The sequence below is a fragment of the Pituophis catenifer genome, unplaced genomic scaffold, assembly GCF_029215685.1.
Source record: "Pituophis catenifer annectens isolate HBS135680 unplaced genomic scaffold, rPitCat1.0.hap2 SCAF_354, whole genome shotgun sequence".
Taxonomy (NCBI): Eukaryota; Metazoa; Chordata; class Lepidosauria; order Squamata; family Colubridae; genus Pituophis; species Pituophis catenifer.
Window position 1 is genome coordinate 2,306 of NW_027257234.1, and position 19,665 is coordinate 21,970.

At 45.0% G+C, this 19,665-nt stretch overlaps 1 protein-coding gene across 1 annotated transcript; it reads left to right on the plus strand.

The window, feature by feature from the left end:
- Window positions 1-3,187: 3,187 nt before the first annotated feature.
- Window positions 3,188-19,441, plus strand: LOC139326928 (E3 ubiquitin-protein ligase RNF128-like). Its single transcript, XM_070956658.1, has 6 exons — window positions 3,188-3,472; window positions 7,896-7,967; window positions 11,747-11,829; window positions 13,098-13,194; window positions 14,090-14,261; window positions 17,710-19,441. Exons 1-6 carry the CDS (start codon window positions 3,248-3,250, stop codon window positions 17,823-17,825), a joined length of 765 nt encoding a protein of 254 aa, XP_070812759.1. The 5' UTR covers window positions 3,188-3,247; the 3' UTR covers window positions 17,826-19,441.
- The last annotated feature ends 224 nt before the right edge of the window (window positions 19,442-19,665 follow it).

The following is a 19,665-nucleotide window of genomic DNA, read 5'->3' on the forward strand; positions in this document are numbered from 1 at the left end:
CCGTCGCGCGCTTAAGAAGTTCTTATTCCATCAAGCTGGCCTGACCTAAACTTTTCCTCTTTTTAAATGGAATTTTAAATTTGGTTTTAATTTATTGGGGTTTTAAAATGGTTCAGCCAAATTTATTTAATTAGTTTTATCTCTATTTTAAATTTTGTATCTATATGTTTTATTTTATGGCTGTTCACCGCCCTGAGTCCTTCGGGAGTAGGGCGGTATACAAATTTAATAAAATGAAATGAAATGAAAATGAAAGCCAGCTGGGTGACTTTGGGCCAATTACCAGGAGATTGTGAGTTCTAGTCCCACCTTAGGCATGAAAGATGTCTGGGTGACTTTGGGCCAATCACCAGGAGATTGTGAATTCTAGTCCCACCTTAGGCATGAAAGATGTCTGGGTGACTTTGGGCCAATCACCAGGAGATTGTGAATTCTAGTCCCACCTTAGGCATGAAAGATGTCTGGGTGACTTTGGGCCAATCACCAGGAGATTGTGAATTCTAGTCCCACCTTAGGCATGAAAGATGTCTGGGTGACTTTGGGCCAATCACCAGGAGATTGTGAATTCTAGTCCCACCTTAGGCATGAAAGATGTCTGGGTGACTTTGGGCCAATCACCAGGAGATTGTGAATTCTAGTCCCACCTTAGGCATGAAAGATGTCTGGGTGACTTTGGGCCAATCACCAGGAGATTGTGAATTCTAGTCCCACCTTAGGCATGAAAGATGTCTGGGTGACTTTGGGCCAATCACCAGGAGATTGTGAATTCTAGTCCCACCTTAGGCATGAAAGATGTCTGGGTGACTTTGGGCCAATCACCAGGAGATTGTGAATTCTAGTCCCACCTTAGGCATGAAAGATGTCTGGGTGACTTTGGGCCAATCACCAGGAGATTGTGAATTCTAGTCCCACCTTAGGCATGAAAGATGTCTGGGTGACTTTGGGCCAATCACCAGGAGATTGTGAATTCTAGTCCCACCTTAGGCATGAAAGATGTCTGGGTGACTTTGGGCCAATCACCAGGAGATTGTGAATTCTAGTCCCACCTTAGGCATGAAAGATGTCTGGGTGACTTTGGGCCAATCACCAGGAGATTGTGAATTCTAGTCCCACCTTAGGCATGGAAGCCATCTGGGTGACGTTGAATCAATCACTAGGAGACTGTGAGTCCTAGTCCCACCTTAGACACGAAAGCCACTAAGAGACAGCGAGTTCTACTCCTGCCTTAGGCATGAAAGCCAACTGAGCCAGTCCCCTCTCTTTTAGCCTAACCTACCTCACAGGGTTGTTGCTTGGGAAAAACAGGAGGAGGAAATTGTGCTGCGTATGTTCACCGCCTTATTTGCAAGAACAATTAAGTGGGATAAAAGTAAAAGGCGCCTGGATAGCTCTGCAGACAAAGGCACTGTAATTTAACACCAGCTGTCTGCAATTAAAGTAAGTTCGAATCTCGCCAAGGCTCAAGGTTGACTCAGCCTTCCATCCTTTCTAAGGTGGGTAAATTGAGGACCCAGTTTGTGGGGGCAATAAGCTGACTTTGTATAAATATACAAAAGTATGAAGGCTATTGCTTAACGCATTGTAAGCCGCCCTAAGTCTCCGGAGAAGGGCGGCATATAAATCAAAATTTAAAAAAATAAATAAATAAACGCTATGAACACAGCTCCTTATATGCTGCGCTTCTTTGGGGTATTTTCTATTACTACAGTGCTTCTGTTCGAATCTGTTTGTCGTAGCTAGAGTTTTAATTGGCCAGCATGGACGTCCACATCGGAGTGTTGTGCCAGGAGACACCGAGGCCCACACCTGGAAGATGGACTTCCTTCCTCATCTTAAGCGGTGGCAGTTAAACAAAAATCCAAAAACTTCACTTTGGGACCATTCTTTGGGTTCCTTCTGCAAGCAGGCTTCGTAAATGGCTGTTAATTGCGTCTGTTGAGCGGGTGAAGTCAATGTTTGGGAGATGAACAGTTATGTAAACCCAATAAATAAATAGCATGTGGTCTATAGAAGAGACTGTTTGTAGCTCAGGGTTGAACTGGGGGGTCCTCGGTGCTCTCTTTAGCTCGGTGGTTCTCTAGCAGACATTTTGTTACCCAACTAGGTAACATCATCAGTGCTGGAAGAGAATGGAGGTTTGCGGAGTAGAGGAGAAGAGGAGGAGGAGGGCTGTGGGGTCCCCACTGGTCTCTTGAGCTCGGCGGTTTTCTTGTAGACATTTTGTTACCCAACTAGGTAACATCATCAGTGCTAGAAAGGAATGTGGAGGGGTTGTGGGATGGAGGAGAAGGAGGAGGGCTGTGGGGTCCCTGCTGCTCTCTGAGCTTGGTAATTTTCTTGCAGACATTTTGTTTGCAAAATGGGGTTTACGGAGAAGAGGAGGAAAGGAGAGGGAGGAGGATGGGAAGAAGAGGGGAAGGGGGAGGAGGACAATGGCCATGGGGTCCTTGGTGCTCTCTTGGCTTGGTGATTTTCTTGCAGGCATTTTGTTACCCAACTAGGTAACCTCATCAGTGCTAGAAGAGAATGGAGGTTTGTGGAGTAGAGGAGAAAGAAGAGGAGGAGAGAGGCTGGTGATCTCTGAGCTTGGTGGTTTTTCTTGCAGACGTTTCATTGCCCCATTAGGTAACATCATCAGTGCTAGGAGAGATTGGGGTTCTAGCACAGATGATGTTATCTACTTGGGTCATGAAACGCCTGCAAGAAAACCACCAGGCTCGGAGGACCAGGGTGGATAAAAATCAATGATTTTTTTAAAAAAATCAAAAAAATCAGATTTTTTTGATTTAAATCAGATTTTTTTTTAATTTTTATTGAATTTATTTCAATAAAAAACTTTTGGGGTAAAAATCTATCGTAAGACAGTTTTCTATTTAAGATACATAAATAATTTAGTTTATTCAGCATGAAATGGAGCTGAGTTATGTAGCACGAGGCTGTATATTCTGCAACACGGGGACTATCGGTGAGTCAACAGTGGGTCAAAGGAGTAGCAGAGACGACAGTTGCTCTTTAAAAATTATGATTTAAATCGAGTTGATTTAAATCAAGCCTTTTTACTAGTGATTTAAATCGTGATTTAAATTGTGATTTAAATCAACTCGATTTAAATCAAATCCACCCTGCGGAGGACCCCCACAAACAGCATTGCCGACTCCTCAAACCTCAGCAGTCACATTTGCAATGACAACCTATATATATATATCAACCTTTCCCTCGTGCAGGTACGGGAAACACCGTGGCCATCATGATCAGCTACGCCAAAGGCCGAGAAATCCTTCAAAAGATCGAAAGGGGCTACCAGGTCACCATGGCTATCGAAGTAGGCAAAAAGCACGGGTCGTGGATGAATAATTACTCCATTTTCTTCGTCTCGGTGTCCTTCTTCATCGTCACGGCTGCCACGGTGGGATACTTCATATTTTATTCCGCTAGAAGGCTTCGGGTTGCGAGGGCCCAGAACAGGAGACAGGTGAGTTTTTATCTCCCCACCCCCCACCCCTTTCCTCTTTGTTTTGTACCACCTGTTGCCAATCCGGCTTTTGTTTTTTTTTCAGTGATTGGCTTCCTTCTCTTATAAGCCATTCTTCCTTCTCTGGGATTTAGCAATAGCATTTAGACTTATATGCTGCCCCAGCGCACACTGAGAGGTTTATATTGTCGGCATATTGCCCCTCCACAACAATCTGGGTCCTCATTTTAACTGACCGCGGAAGGATGGCAGGCTGAACCAACTTTCAGCCCTGTCAGGGTCGAACTTCAAGTTGTGGGCAGAGTTTTGAACAATTATGCTTCATAGGAAAGGTAAAAGTTCCCCTTGCACATAGTTTTTTAATTGTATTGCTAGGGGTTTTAAATTGGGGCGGCCGTTTAATTTAATTTATTTTTAATTATTTTAACTTTTATATTGTATGTTATTTTAATTCTCGGCTGTTCACCGCCCTGAGTCCCTTCGGGGAGAAGGGCGGGATATAAATTTAATAATAAATAAAATAAATAAATAAATGTGCTAGTCGTTCCTGACTCTAGGGGGCGGTGCGCATCTCCGTTTCAAAGCCGAAGAGCCAGCGCTGTCCGAAGACATCTCTGTGGTCATGTGGCCGGCATAACTAAACGCCAAAGGCGCACGGAACGCTGTTCCCTTCCCACCAAAGGTGGCCCCTATTTTTCTACTTGCTGTTGAGAGTCAGCCTTCCTCGACACCTTACCGAATGGGAGGGGCAACGCCAGCTAGCCAAACAGTGTTTCTACCATAATAATGGGCACGGGTGTTGGTGACAGCGGTAGGGATGGGGCGATAGATGCAGAGATGTAGGTGGTGGGATTAATGGGGATTAATGGGGCTCAGTAAAACTGACTGTGGGCTGCTGGAGGCAGGAATCCCTTATCTTAGCCGCCCTGAGTCTTCGGAGAGGGGTGGCATACAAATTGAATTAATAAGTAATAAATCTGAGCTGAGGATGCTGCAGCGTGGAAGAGGCAGGTGCAGACCGATGATGTCATAAGCCCGCATCCCATGCAGTGCTCCGCAGATTTAAAGAAACTGCAGGTTTCGCATAACAGCTGATGATGATGAAGGAGACGCCAGCAGGAGGACCTATAAACCTGAGTGGCAGACGCTCTCAGCTCTTACTTATAGATCCGGTGTTTGCTGAGGAGCTGTTGTGTAGCTGTTATTAAACTGAGTTAAATCCAAGCTTTCATTCGTGTTTAACTTGTCCAGCACAGGCAGGCAAGAAATGCCGAGACTTGCATTTTTTACCTGCTTTCGTAAACTGCTAGGTTGGCAGAAGCTGGGACAAGTCACGGGAGCTCACCCTGTTACGCAGCACTAGGGATTCGAACCGCTGAACTGCCAACCTTTCGAACGACAAGCTCAGCCTCTTAGCCACTGAGCCACCATGTCCCTTTTATGTTTCATAAAGGCTTGTCAAAAATTATCAGTTCTTAAACCTGCTTAACGCATTGTAAGCTGCCCTGAGTCTCCGGAGAAGGGCGGCATATAAATCAAATTAAAAAAAAAAAAAAAAAAAAACCCACCCCTCCGACAAACTCATCAAATTCAAATTCAGTTATTTATTGTCAATGCACAACATGTGTACAATGAAATTGAATGAGCCTCCATGCAAAGTAGAGACCTCCAAGGTATTAGCACATATCCTGAGACATAACTTAATAATATAATGCATTTCTTGATTTGGGAGGAATTTGTGGAATTTCTATTGCGTCTGAATTCTTTTTTTTTTTTAAATGGGTCAATCTGGATTCTAGTTGGAAATAGTCTTGTCCCAGCCAGTCAATAACTCAAAAAGTTTGCTGCATAATTTCAGTTTTTAGTGAACAGCTGTTTTCCAAGGTCGGTAAATAAATTCTTGGAATACTTTTATGGATTTTTTAAATAGCTCAAGCAACATCCTTTAAGAGTCTGCCAAGACTTATCACCTCCAAAACCCTTGAAGCAAAACTGGTGTGTTCTCCTTTATAGATTTTCCGTGCGTAGCTGGCTTACCACCTTGGAGGCTCCCTTTGTTAGAAGCACTTCAAATTCTTCCAGTGTATAATTACAACCTTTTGCTTGCCTCTCCTATCCAAACTAAAATTAATTTGCCGAGGCTTAATGAGTTTGCCTCGGCGCGAAATGAATGCGTGCTAGCTCATCTGTATTTACAGCCTCATAAAAGGATGTGAATCTTTCGAGATCATTAAATATCTATGACGGTTTAATCTAATGCGTGCCACTGGATGACTGTTCAGTGAAAAGCTTCTGATATCACTGCAGTTGGCTGTCAAAGCAATCAAAGACAGAGGAGATTTTTCAAACCGTATCCACAGTAGTTGGCACTCATCAATAAAATTAAAAACAGAGAATATAGCTTTACTACTATCTCCGTCATGCCTGCAAGAAAAAATGAACTACTTCTAGCCAGATTAGGGTTGGGTTTTTTTAGATGGATGGATGGATGGATATAGAAATATATTTATTTTTATACGTATCTATCTACATACCTACCTACCCACCCACCTACCCACCCACCTATCCATCCATCCATCCATCCATCCATCCATCCATCTATCTATCTATCTATCTATCTATCTATCTATCTTATCTATCTATATTTGTTTTTTCTTTTCATAGGCCTTTATGTGTATTTCTCTTTAACCAGGTTCTTCCTACGTAAACCAAGATTTTTATGCAGCCCTAGTTCAGTGAATCCTAGTTGATTGGGATTTCACTGAACTAGGGCTGCATAAAAATCTTGGTTTACGTAGGAAGAACCTGGCTAAAGAGAAATACATACATACATACATATATACATACATACATACATACATACATACATACATACATATTTATATATAGGAGATAGGATAGGATAGGATAGAATTCTTTATTGGCCAAGTGTGATTGGACACACAAGGAATTCGTCTTCGGTGCAAAGGCTCTCTCTACATAAAGAAAAAATAAAATATATTCATCAGGGATCATAAGATACAACACTTAGTGATAGTCATAGGATATTAATAAGCAATCAAATCATACTAGAAAACAATCAAAACAATGTAAGTTGTAAAGATACAAGCAACATGGATATAGCCACAAGTGGGAAGAGGTAGGTACTAGTAAGGATGAGAAGAAGAATAGTAATACAGTCTTAGTAGTTAATTTGACAGTGTTGTGGGAATTAGTTGTTTAGCAGAGTGATGGCATTTGGGGAAAAACTCCTTGCGTCTTGTTGTTCTGGTGTGCAGTGCCCTATAGTGTCATTTTGAGGGTAGATATACATACACACACACACAAGCTATATTATATAAATATATGCATTCTTATATATATATTCATTTTATATATGCATATATGCCGTGTTTCCCCGAAAATAAGACCCTGTCTTATTTTATTTATTTATTTATTTATTTATTGAACCCTGAAATAAGAGCTTGGCCTTATTGCCATGCGCTCAAAAGCCCGATTGGGTTTATTATCAGGGAATGTCTTATTTTGGGGGAAACAAGGTATATGCATTGTTTTCATTTCTACAGGAAAAAAAAATTGGCGGAGGCCAGTTCAAAGCGATGTATGCTTTGGCTGAAACATAGCAGAAATTTGCAGAACCGCATCTGAAATGAGCTTCTTTCCATTTTTCCATTCCTGTTCTGGGCAGTCCATATTCTCACCTAGTTTGATGAAAAGAAGGACCAGGGGAGAGATGATAGTGGTGTTCCAGTATCTGAGGGGCTGCCACAAAGAAGAGGGAGCCAAGCTATTCTCCAAAGCATTTGAGGGTTAGGACAAGAAGCAATGGGTGGAAACTAATCAAGGAGAGAAGCAACTTAGAAATAAGGAGAAATTTCCTGACAGTGAGAACAATTAATCCGTGGAACAACTGGCCTCCAGAAGTTGTGAATGCTCCAAGAATGGAAGTTTTTAAGAAGAGATTGGATAACCATTTGTCAGAAATGATGTAGGGTTTCCTGCCTAAGCAGAGGGTTGGACTAGAAGACCTCCAAGGTCCCTTCCAACTCTGTTATTCTATAGAAAGGAGCTTGGGAGAGCGTGAAGCAAGTTCAGGCAAGCCATTTTTTCACCTTGTTTTCACCTTAAAACAGTCACCTGAAAACAATTCAATTGGCATGTGGGAATTTCCACTGGAATGTTTCCCGTTTGGCTACAAACCCCTCTGAATAAACCAGGTAATATTTTTGTACGTGCCAAGTAAACACTTCAAACCACATACCTGCAGACTCTTGACTTATAATTAGGCCCTGGGTAATTCTCCTAGGTAGGTTTGCTCCATCTCTCCGAAAGAAACACCCTCCCCCATTGTTCATTGTGTAGCGTATCTAAACATTGGACAGGAGAACCAGTTCTGCACTGACACACTGCTTGTCTATTACAGAGACGGCTGAAAGCGGACGCCAGGAAAGCGATTGGACAGCTGCAGCTGCGCACGTTAAAACAGGGAGACGAGGTACGGCCCAAAAAAGAACAAGGAAACGGATTCATCCTCTTTCCGTGCAGGTTGCACCAGTCTAAAAAAAAAAGGCACCTGCCCCGCTTCCTCTTCTTACTGTTCCAGAAAATAACTATCTCCCTCGTTCGTTGGTTTTAAATGTCCTATGATGGCAGGGGTGGGTTTCGACCGGTTCTGTCATCATGGACGCTCTATGCATGCGCTCACGTTTGCGAACCGGTAGCAAAGGTAAGTGAAGCCCACTACTGCAATGATGGCGAACCTTTTTGCCATCGCGTGCCAAAAGCGGGGGGGAACAGGGAGTGTTGCGCGCATGCGTGCCCACACCCGTAATTCTATGTGCCCCACTCCCCGTGCATGCGTGCGCGACCTCCTGCTTTGGCACGCGATGGCACGGTGGGTCCGGTAGGCCCATTTTTCGCCCTCCCCAGGCTCCAGAGCCTTTCTAGGAGGAGGGCAAAGGCAGCCTTCCCCACCTGCCCGGATGCCCTCCAGAAGCAGGAAACAGTCTGTTTCCCTACTTCTGGTGGGCCCAGAAGGCCCGAAAATCAGCTGGCCGGTGCCCGCATGCGCGCTAGATCTGAGCTCACGTGCCCACCAATATGGCTCCACGTGGCACGGAACCATATTTGCCATCACGGCACTACCGAGTGATGGTAAACCTTTTCGGCACCAAGTTCCAAAAAGGGCGTGCTTGCACGCCTGGGCCACAACCCAGAAGAGGAGCTGCTCAGGGTACATGCGCCCCCTCCCCCGAAAATGAACTTCCGGTTTCAACTACTGAACTTCCGGTTTCAGCCAGCTACTCTTCCGGATTTCTGGCGCGCATGCGCATGCAACGATCAGCTGGCCGGCGCGCATGCTCACGCAGGAAATGGAAAACCAGCTCTCCTACTTTCCAGCACTACTGCACACAAAAAGGTCAGCTGATCGTCGTGCGCACATGCGCACCAGAAACCCGGAAGAGGAACGGGCAACGCCGCACTTGACAGGCGACATGGCTCTGTATGCCACTTCGGGCACGCGTGGCATAGGTTCGCCATCACGGTCTTATAATGTCGTAATGTCGCCTGTTCCGCAGGGCCAGTTTGATTCTCCCACCTTAGTTCCTTACAGCAAAGGAAGAGGTGTTTGAACACAAGCCGGTGTGAAAAGAGAGAGAGAGAGAGAGAGTACGTGATTCGGAGGGTTGATTTTAAACAATGGTTTTGTCAAAGTTTGTTCAGGAGGTGGTGACTCATTCAACGAATTACGCCCGGTTAATTTCCGGGACCATAAATCAATCAATCAATCAATCAATAAATAAATAACAGGTTATATTGTGGCTCCAGGTTTATCTTTTTAATTTTAAAACGGGAGGGCAATTCTGGAGGCAGACCCAAATAAAAACATCGGGTTTATTTATTGACTTGACTGGTATGTGACCCATCTCGCCTAGATTGTTGTTGTAGAACGGGGGTGTGTCATAAACTCACGTCGTCACATGACACTTCATGACTATTTCCCTCTCCCGTTGCTAAACGGAGTGGGCGTGGCCGGCGCGTGATGCATCCGGCCCGCAGGCCACAAGTTTGACACCCCTGTTGTGTTTAGTTGTTGCCTGTGTGTTTCTATAGATCAGTGATGGCTAACCTTTCTGCCATCACGTGCCAGGAAGGGGGCGGGGCGGGGGAGGTTCATGCGCGTGTGTGCCCACACCCATAATTCTATGCACCCTGGCCTGCACATGTGGGCGCAACCCCCTCCTCCCTTCCCTTGCTCCTGGCACACGATGGCCCGATAGGCCCGTTTTTCTTTCTCACCTGGCTCCAGATCCTCTCTCTGCATCTGGGGAGGGCGAAAACAGCCTCCCCTCTCAGGCCCTCCGGAGGCAGGAAACAGCCTGTTTCCCTACTTCTGGTGGGCCCAGAAGGCCGGAAAATCAGCTGGCCTGTGGGCGCATGCGCGCCAGAGCTGAGCTGGTGTGCCCACTGATATGGCTATGTGTGCCACCTGTGCCATAGATTCGCCATCACGGCTATAGATCCTATTCTCAACTCGCAAAGCTTTGCAAGTCTGGGTCACGAGTTAATTAGGGCATTTGTCGGAGCCCTGGCACCTATTACTCTAACAACAGGGGTGTCAAACTCAAGGCTCACAGGCCAAATGCAGCCCACGGCGCTGCCCTGGAAACATCGAAGGACCAGTCCATGGTGCCTCTGCCAGCGAAAATGGAACTACTCCCCAGGTCTTTTTTCGCTGGCGGAGGGTTGCAGGAGGCCGTCGCAGCCGGAAACGGAGCTTGGGAGCCGTTTTTTGCTAGCCGAGCACTCGGGCCACCACCGATGCCCCCCTCCCCCACCCCAACACAAGTGATGTTGAGCTGGCCACGTCCACCCCGCCCCCCTCCCCCCAAGGTCAAACGCAACCCTGATGTGGCCCTCAATGAAATCGAGTTTGACACCTCTGCTCCTGTGGTGGAATTCACTTTTTTTTTTTACTACCAGTTCTGTGGGCGTGGCTTGGTGGGCATGGCAGGGGAAGGATACTGCAAAATCCCCATTCCCTCCCCACTCCAGAGGAAGGATACTGCAAAATCCCCATTCCCTCCACACTCCAGGGGAAGGATACTGCAAAATCCCCATTCCCTCCACACTCCAGGGGAAGGATACTGCAAAATCCCCATTCCCTCCCCACTCCTGGGGGAAGGATACTGCAAAATCCCCATTCCCTCCCCACTCCAGAGGAAGGATACTGCAAAATCCCCATTCCCTTCCCACGCCAGGGAAAGGATACTGCAAAATCCCCATTCCCTCCCCACTCCAGGGGAAGGATACTGGAAAATCTCCATTCCCTCCCCACTCCAGAGGAAGGATACTGCAAAATCCCCATTCCCTCCACACTCCAGGGGAAGGATACTGCAAAAATCTCCATTCCCACCCCATTCTGGGGCCAGCCAGAGGTGGTATTCGCCAGTTTGCCAAACTACTCAAGATTTCTGCTACCGGTTCTCCAGAACCTGTCAGAACCTGCTGAATAGACCCCCTGCCCTGCTACTAACACCTTGCCTCTAGATCAGGGATCCACCACCCCTGGGCCGTGGACAAGGCCACGGCATGCCAATAACCGGGCCTCGTAAACAAGCAAAAGTCCCAATCCGCAGGATGCAGGCAGCACGCGAACCTACGCCTGTTCTGGTCCATCGAAAAACTTCAAGGAACTGGTCTCTGGTGCTACTCTAGATCCGTGATGGCGAACCTATGGCACGTGTGCCACAGGTGGCACGTGGAGCCATGTCGCCTGGCACGCCAGCTTAGCTCCGGGAGTCTTTGGAGGCTGGGGACAGCAAAAAACATCACTTTCTGTCCAACTGGAAGTTGGGAAATGGGCCGTTTCGGGCCTCCGAGCGGGTGGGGAAGGCTGTTTTCACCCTCCCCAGATGCATAGAGAGGATCTGGAGCCAGGTGAGAAAGAAAAACGGGCCATCACATGCCAAGAGCAGGGTGCGGGGCGCATAGAATTATGGGTGTGGGCACGTGTGCGTGCGAACCTCCCTTGCCCCCTCCCTTCCTGGCACGTGATGGCAAAAAAGTTAGCCATCACTGCTCTAGATGATTCTCGGGAATCCTCTCTTTGTTAGCTCTGCGTCGTAAAACATCATTTTCCTAGTCTGTAAAGCAGGCAGACCGTCCATTCAAGGGGAAGTCAGCGGAGTCCCAGTCCCTCCCAATGTTGTACATCCTCCGGTTAGTTGAACACAAGAAGAAATGTTTTCTTTGCTCTTCTTTTCTTTAAAGGAAACCGGACCTGATGCAGACAGCTGCGCGGTGTGCATTGAAGCCTACAAACCAAATGATGTCGTCCGAATTTTAACCTGCAAGTAGGTTAATTCTTTTTTTTTTTTTCTCCCTCCCCAATCGTTAACCTTCTCCTGCTCGTTCTCCTTCTCTCTTCCTCTGTGCTCCTGGGGAGCTGTTTTCACTGGCTCGGCTTTTGTTTCTCATGACCGGTAATTGGCTCAAACGACACTTCTCAGTTGAGTTCAGATGTCATTGAACAGTCTAGATTGGGGGTGTCCAACCTTGGCAACTTTAAGACCCGTGGACTTCAACTCCCAGAATTCCCCCTGCCAGCAAGGAGAATTCTGGGATTTGAAGTTCACCAGTCTTAAAAGTTGCCAAGGTTGGAAATCTCTGGTCCAGAATGCTATAATTGCATTTAGCTTTGGATTACCATTTAAACATGTATACATACCCTGTTTCCCCCAAAATAAGACCTTCCCTGATAATAAGCCCAATTGGGGTTTTGAGCACATGGCAATAAGGCCAAGCACTTATTTCAGAGTTCAAAAAAATATAAGGCAGAGTCTTATTTTTGGGAAAACACGGTACATACATACATACATGTATAGATAGATATACATATAGATATAGAGATAGAGATTATAGATATAAATTAGTTATAGATTAGGGGTAGGTAGATAGATAGATAGATAGATAGATAGATAGATAGATAGATAGATAGGAGATAGATAGATAGATAGATAGATAGATAGATAGATAGATAGGAGATAGATAGATAGATAGATAGATAGGAGATAGATAGATAGATAGATGATAGGAAATAGATAAATAGGTAAGTAGATGATAGATAGATAGATAGATAGATAGATAGATAGATAGATAGATAGATAGATAGATAGGACTATATTTTAAATAACTGCAGACTTAAATTCGAGATCTTCACATTTTGTTAGGTTCCTAAAATAACAAAAACATTTGCATAAGAATATTCCTACAAGTAGACCTATATTACAAGTAGACCTATATTACAATATGCATATCAAGACTCCCTATTTTAACTGTTGAATGATGATAAAGTTCTGTGCCCTTTTAAACAGCAATTGTATTCAAAAGACAACAAGACAAAAAGTACACCTGGTTTGGTATATTCCTGTACGATATGTGAGCAAACCTAGTAGTGATTGATTAGCACATCATGACTAAGCAAAACATAGCATAATGTGTGAACCAAGTCCCCCTCCCCTCTCTCTCTCTCTCTCAATATATAGATATAGATATATAAGCAAAAAAATGTTGCTCAGATCTGTTCAGTTGTGCTGTACATTCTTTTCTTTTTCGTTCCCAGCCATCTGTTTCACAAGAGCTGTATTGATCCTTGGCTGCTGGAGCATAGGACCTGCCCCATGTGTAAATGTGACATACTCAAGGCTTTGGGAATTGAGGTAAACCTGTAGTTAAGTTACTCATTACCTGCTTTTTTTTTTTTTTTTTTTTTTTTTTTTTGCTATTACCGGATTTGCTCTAGAAAACAACTGCAGTGCCCTTAATCCTCTTGGAAAGACATTTTCGCCCATTTACAAGGAGGAAACTTAACAACGGTTTCCATGCAAGTCCTCCACACCTGTTTCTAAGGTTGCTTTCCATGCAAAAAAAGCTTGCACGCTTAAGATGTTCTGTTCATTAACCCTCTTGGAAAGGCAATTAAAATCCCTTCGGGGAACAGTACACTAAACATACCATGTTTCCCTGAAAATAAGACCCTGTTTTATATATTTTTTTTGCCACCAAAAAAGGTACCAGGTCTTATTTCTGGGGGGGATGTCGTCCAGTGACTCACCTCACTTGCAGAGCAACACCCCTGGCCTCCTTTTTGCTGTCAGAGGCCTTCAGGAATTTCTTCCGCGATCAGCAAGGCTTTCCTGAAGACCTCTACAGCCGATAACAGAGTTTTGGATCGATCCAGAGCTCTATTATCAGCTGCAAAGGCCTTCAGGAAAGCTGCAGAAGAAGTGGGCCAGCAAGGCAGGTGCCGTGGGGTGCGAGGCCTGGTTGAAGCTGTCCGAAGGTTAGTAGGGCAGCTCCACCATCCCCTACATTCCCCACCCCAGCTTAATTTTTTCCCATGCACCCTGGAGTGGGCAAGATCTTAATTAGGGCTTATTTTGGGGGGTAGGGCTTATATTGGCCGCACATGTAAAAATCAAGCTAGGACTTACTTTCTGAGTAGGTTGTATTTTCGGAGAAACGTGGTAGATGGCAAGAAGATAGCGTTTAGCTTTGCGGAAATCGCTTTATTTTGCTAACAAGTTTCTCCCCCTGAAATCGTACTTGATGCAGGTGGACATAGAAGAGCAAGGAGAAGCTACTCAAGCCCCCACAGCATCCAGTGAAGCCTCTAACGTCCCTTCGGCTAACGAAGAAGATAATCACAGCGAGACCGCCTCATCAGGGTACGCTTCCGTGCAGGGAACCGACGAACCAGCTCCGGAGGAGCGTGTTACTCCAGAGAGTAAGTTTCCTACGGCTCTCGCAAATTTACAGTCACTCGGTTCTTTCTCTGGAGCAAGCATCCTTTTGATTTTCCTTTGGCATTAAAAAAAAATTGGCCGGTGTCGGCTGCCCCCTGCTGGGGATTCAGTGGCACTACCACGAGGAGAGGGAATTTACATTCATTTCAGGGCTCAGTTCCTTTTTGCACAAAAGTAGGGATGACACTAGCAGATTGTGCTGGTGTCCGGTGTGTGTGTGTGTGTGTGAGAGAGAGAGAGAGAGAGAGAGATTTCCCTTCAGCTGAGCTACGACAAATAGATTCGAACAGAAGCACTGTAGTAATAGAAAATACCCCAAAGAAGCACAGCATACAAGGAGCTCTGTTCATAGCGTTTATTTATCTATTTATTTACTTGTATCCCACTTCCTTATTTCTTGCAAATAACTCAAGGCGGTGAACATATGCAGCACAATTTCCTCCTCCTGTTTTCCCCAAACAACAACCCTGTGAGGTAGGTTGGGCTAAAAGAGAAGGGACTGGCCCATTTGGTTTTCATGCCTCAGGTGGGAGTAGAACTCGCTGTCTCCTAGTGGTTTTCGTGTCTAAGGTGGGACTAGAACTCACAGTCTCCTGGTGATTGGCCCAAAGTCACCCAGCTGGCTTTCATGCCTAAGGTGGGACTAGAACTCACAATCTCCTGGTGATTGGCCCAAAGTTATCCAGCTGGCTTTTGTGCCTATGCCAGGACTAGAATTCATCATCTCCTGGTGATTGGCCCAAAGTCACCCAGCTGGCTTTCATGCCTAAAGTGGGACTAGAATTCACAATCTCCTGGTGATTGGCCCAAAGTCACCCAGCTGGCTTTCATGCCTAAGGTGGGACTAGAACTCACAATCTCCTGGTGATTGGCCCAAAGTTATCCAGCTGGCTTTTGTGCCTACGCCAGGACTAGAATTCACCATCTCCCACTTTCTAGCCTGGTGCCTTTAACCACTAGACCAAACTGTCTCCCTGCTCTTATTAAGCGCTGTGATTTGAGGAGCGGAGATGAAAGCGAGACAGAGAAATGTTACGATTCTTTTTTTTTTAAAATCCCTTTGCTGAATAAAAGGCTGGATTTCCCAAGCTTTCAGCTTTAAAGCTCTAGAAAACTATTCCGGCATCAGGAACCCGGGAGTGTTTTCTGAAGCTCCCGGATGTTGTTTTTATGTGCAGTCTTAAAAGACTTATTAACAGCAACTTTATTAATCCAGCCATCCCATAAACACAGGTGATTGGCTAAATCAGTGCAGATTATTGCTGCTGTTGGAAATACAGCAACAACTTTTATACCCTGTTTCCCCGAAAATAAGACCCAACCGGAAAATAAGCCCTAACCTGATTTTTCCGGGATGCTTGTAATATAAGCCCTATCCCAAAAATAAGCGCTGGTTATGATCGTCAACCAGACGGAGGCATTTAGTACTGTATTTTCCCCCCAAAATAAGACCTAACTGGAAAATAAGCCATAATGCTTCTTTTGGAGCAAAAATTAATATAAAACCCAGTCTTATTTTGGGGGAAACACGGTGCACACCTGTAAACCTTTTAAGCTACTAAATACGTATAGCATTTTTTTTTAGATCTATCAAGTCTCCGTCTCCATGAATTCCCAATGAGTAGGGCCATTGCAATATTGCATTTCTGATTTATCCTGACAAGATGGAGGAGCCTGGCATAGCTCCTGAATTTCTGACCTAGGCTTCCTCAGAAAGTAAACAGCACAATCTTAGTCCCAGCAAATCTCTTTAATTCATACGGTTGTGAATGATTGTCATTCCCAGTCCGAAAGGCTTCTCAAACAGTCTTTCAGAGGAGTGTTTACAAACACCCACCTTATCTCCCTTGGAATGCTGCCAGAGAACTAATTGCCACACGCAGGGCAAGGCCAAACTTAGCACAGAGTCAAACAGAACTTTTCCAAAGCTTTTACCGACCAGATGAACTAATTGCTTCCTGCAAAAACATGTCCCGTTCGCTTTCTCTTTTATGTCTTATGGGAGGAGCCAATCATCTCCAAGCCTTACTCCCAAGTCGACCCTGTTTTCATAATTGTTCCTGTCTCCTGGCAGCTCTGCGCATGCACACACTGGGAACAGGTTAACAGTGTTCTTCTGCCTCGCTGATGTCAGACTCCGGAGAGTCTGGAGGCAGCAAAGAATTACCAGATGGCCTTGGCTCCCTCTCTGCCTCTGACTTAGAGCACTCCTCCGAGCCTTCCCCAGATTCCAGGACTGGCCCATGTTCCTCCCCAACCTCCTCACTGTCCGAATCTCCTGCCAGCTCTGCTGGCCGCTGGCGGGCCACAATACCTGATTTAATTAATGAGCTCTTTTAAAAATAAAAGCCAGCCTTTTAAGAAGAGGAACTTTAATAGTAGTTGAAGAAAATAATAGAAATTGAATGAAAAGCCTTACTTTTGCACGATCCATTCTAGGATTTGGCTGTTACGATCTTGTTCGTAAACCAGCAAATCCTCAAATGGATCTTTCAAAGAAGGCTTTTGAGTGAAAATCCTCCTTAATAAAATTAAGGAACTGTAGAAGGCTAATAAGGATTATTGGCCTAGTTGGCAAAAACATCCCCCAGCAGATGATCTTTTCCGACTTGAAAAATTCAGTTTCTATTTTTTTGAACTGTTCAAACCGATCTACGAACTTAACAGCGTTTTAAGCCTATTAAGTCCTACCCTTTCTTTTAAAATTCCAATTAACGTCCCGGTTAAGCCTTCAAACCGCTTGGCATTGGAAGGTCAGTGGCTTGGCCGAAGCCCACCAATTGTCACTGCAGCCACAGTCTTCTCGTTCGTAGAAGAGTTTCTTCTCTTCTCCCCGCGTCCTGCTAGCAGATAAAAGCTCTGAATTGAAAATTCAGAAATCAAAATCAAAATTGAAAACTGCACACGTATAGACTGGGTGAAACCAGGCTTAATAGCAGTAACTGGGAGCGGGATCTCTGAGTCCCATTTCAAGGTCTCCCTGTAGCTCATGCCGTGTCAAACTCGAGTTCATTGAGGGCCGCATCAGGATTGTTTGACCTTGGGGGGGGGCATGGCCCGCATGACGTCACTCGTGTTGGGGGGCACCTGTGGTGGCCCGAGCGCTCTGCCAGTGAAAACGGGCTGCCGAGCTCCGTTTTCGGCTGGGATGACCTCTTGCAACCCTCTGCCAGCAAAAACGGAGCTCGGGCGGGCCACCCGCAGCCCTCTCGAGCTCCGTTTCTGCTGATAGAGGCACCGCGGGCCAGTCCTTCGCTATTTCCAGGGTGGCCCCACGAACCAGATCTAAGCACCCCAGGCCTTGAGTTTGACACCTCTGCTGTAGCTTGTACAAGAAATGTGACAGGCTGTGACAAGATAGCCAACCATCTTCTTCTCCTCTTCCTCCTCCTCTTCTTCTTCCTCCTCCTCCTCTTCCTTTCTCCAAAGGTGACCATCTCCGTCTTGTCAACGCTTCACAGACCCCGGATGTGGAGACGCTGCCCCATCTTGACAATCCCGCCTTCGAAGGGGACGAAACCCCAGAGCAGCCGGCGAAATCCTAGGTGCTGTTGGCGCAAGACTGCAGTTCGCTTGAGACACCAGCATCCCACCGCGACGACACCTCTAAGACTGACGTAGCAGCAATGTTCCCTTGAGACACCCACCCCCCCACCCCACCGCCCCACCCCCAAGATAAAATACACAATTTTAAGATTGCAATTTTCTGGAGTGGCCTGCCCGTTCACTTTTTTCCTTCCTTCCTTCCTTCCTTCCTTCCTTCCTTCCTTCCTTCCTTCTTTTTCTTTCTTTCTTTCCTTTTCTTTTCTTTTCTTTCTCTTTTTCTCTCTTTCCTTCCTTCCTTCCTTCCTTCCTCTCTCTTTCTTTCTTTCTTCCTCTCTCTCTCTCTCTCTCTCTCTCTCTCTCTCTCTTTCTCTTTCTTTCTTTCTTTCTTTCTTTCTTTCTTTCTTTCTTTCTTTCTTTCTTTCTTCTTTCTTTCCTGAATTAGTGTTTTAGTATTATTGTTCTTTTCTTCTGATGCCATCCAGGAAAAACCATCCTACCAAGACATCGGAGCGTTATCACTTTTTCCTGCAGTAGAACTTCAGCTGTTCATCCTACGGAAGCATTAACCCATCGGGGGGGAAAAAAGAAAATATATCTCTATCTCTATATATCTACGTACCGATCTTCAAATTTAGTTTAAATAAATCGAGTTAGCTTTTGGAATAAATTTTAATCGTTCAGGTGTCGAAACCACTGGGTGTCTCTTTGCTGCTTTTCAGCACTGGTTTGACTTCGCTTGGCTTTTATGTAATTTTATTTTCCTTTCCTTGATTTTTATTTTTATTTTTTTTGAGAATCGCCTCTTGCCGCGTTAAATCGCCAAGCAATTTCAGCTTTCGATCTTGACGGTAAAAGACACTGGGAATATTTTCTTTCCACCCCTACCCCTTCACTGACTATAGAGCAAAATTGAACACTCTGAAACCAAATGGACATTGCAAAAATGTTCAAGGGAACAGAATGCAACTTATTTTGTATTGGGGTGGGGAGGAAAAGCTGCGTAAAATTTGCCCTGTGGTGTTGTTTTTTTTTTGTTGTTCTTGCAATCTTAACAAGCTGCCACACGGCCCAATGAATGGTCCAGTTTTTAGTTAGTGCTGCTCTTAACTTTGTCAGAGGCTTAAATAGGCCTCGCTCAAAGGGGATTATTTTGCTGTTGCTGCTGCTACTCCAAGGAAAACCGCTAAGTGAAGAGACCGAAAAAGAGTACTGTAAATATTCAGAATAGGCAATGCACGGACATGGCTAAACTGGAAATTAATGAATGGGTGAACTTTTAAAATTATTTTTCTAACGTGTAAAACGGGAATAAGGGAAACATAGGGTGCCTTTGCCTAGAGCCCAAAAACCTCCTCCACCAAAGTGAATTACCTATATTTAATAATGCACTTTATCTCGCGTCTTGTGTTTCCGTTTCTGATTGCAAGTCTAGCTTAAGTTCGACCGACGAACTGCGATAATACCTTTTGAAACTTTTTCCACGTTGATTCCGATAGGGGGAAAAAAAAAAAAAATCAGTACGCCTTTCTCCCTTTTTGCATAGTGTTCAATGAAATTGTAAATATCTGATTTCTACTGAATTCCTTTGAATACAAAATGTAAATAAAGCTATACGACTGCCTGTTTAGGATGTTCTCTTTTTTTAAAAAAAAAAATAATAATTAAAAAAACAGTTGAATATAAGGTGGCGTCTGTTCGACAGTCTAACCCTAACGTTGCAGAAATCCAGACTTCTTCTTATTCTTCTTTTTCTTCTCCTCCTTCTTCTCCTTCTCCTTCTCCTACATCCGTCATCAGACGTTGGCCATCCTATTTTTATCAACTATTTGCACCAAAAAG

Bases quoted from the DNA above. Each gene is read 5' to 3' on its own strand.
- LOC139326928 (XM_070956658.1), top strand. From the start codon at position 3,248: ATGATCAGCTACGCCAAAGGCCGAGAAATCCTTCAAAAGATCGAAAGG. The intron at 13,195-14,089 runs GTAAACCTGTAG...TACTTGATGCAG, and splicing joins TCAAGGCTTTGGGAATTGAG to GTGGACATAGAAGAGCAAGG. The intron at 14,262-17,709 runs GTAAGTTTCCTA...CTTTCTCCAAAG, and splicing joins GGAGCGTGTTACTCCAGAGA to GTGACCATCTCCGTCTTGTC.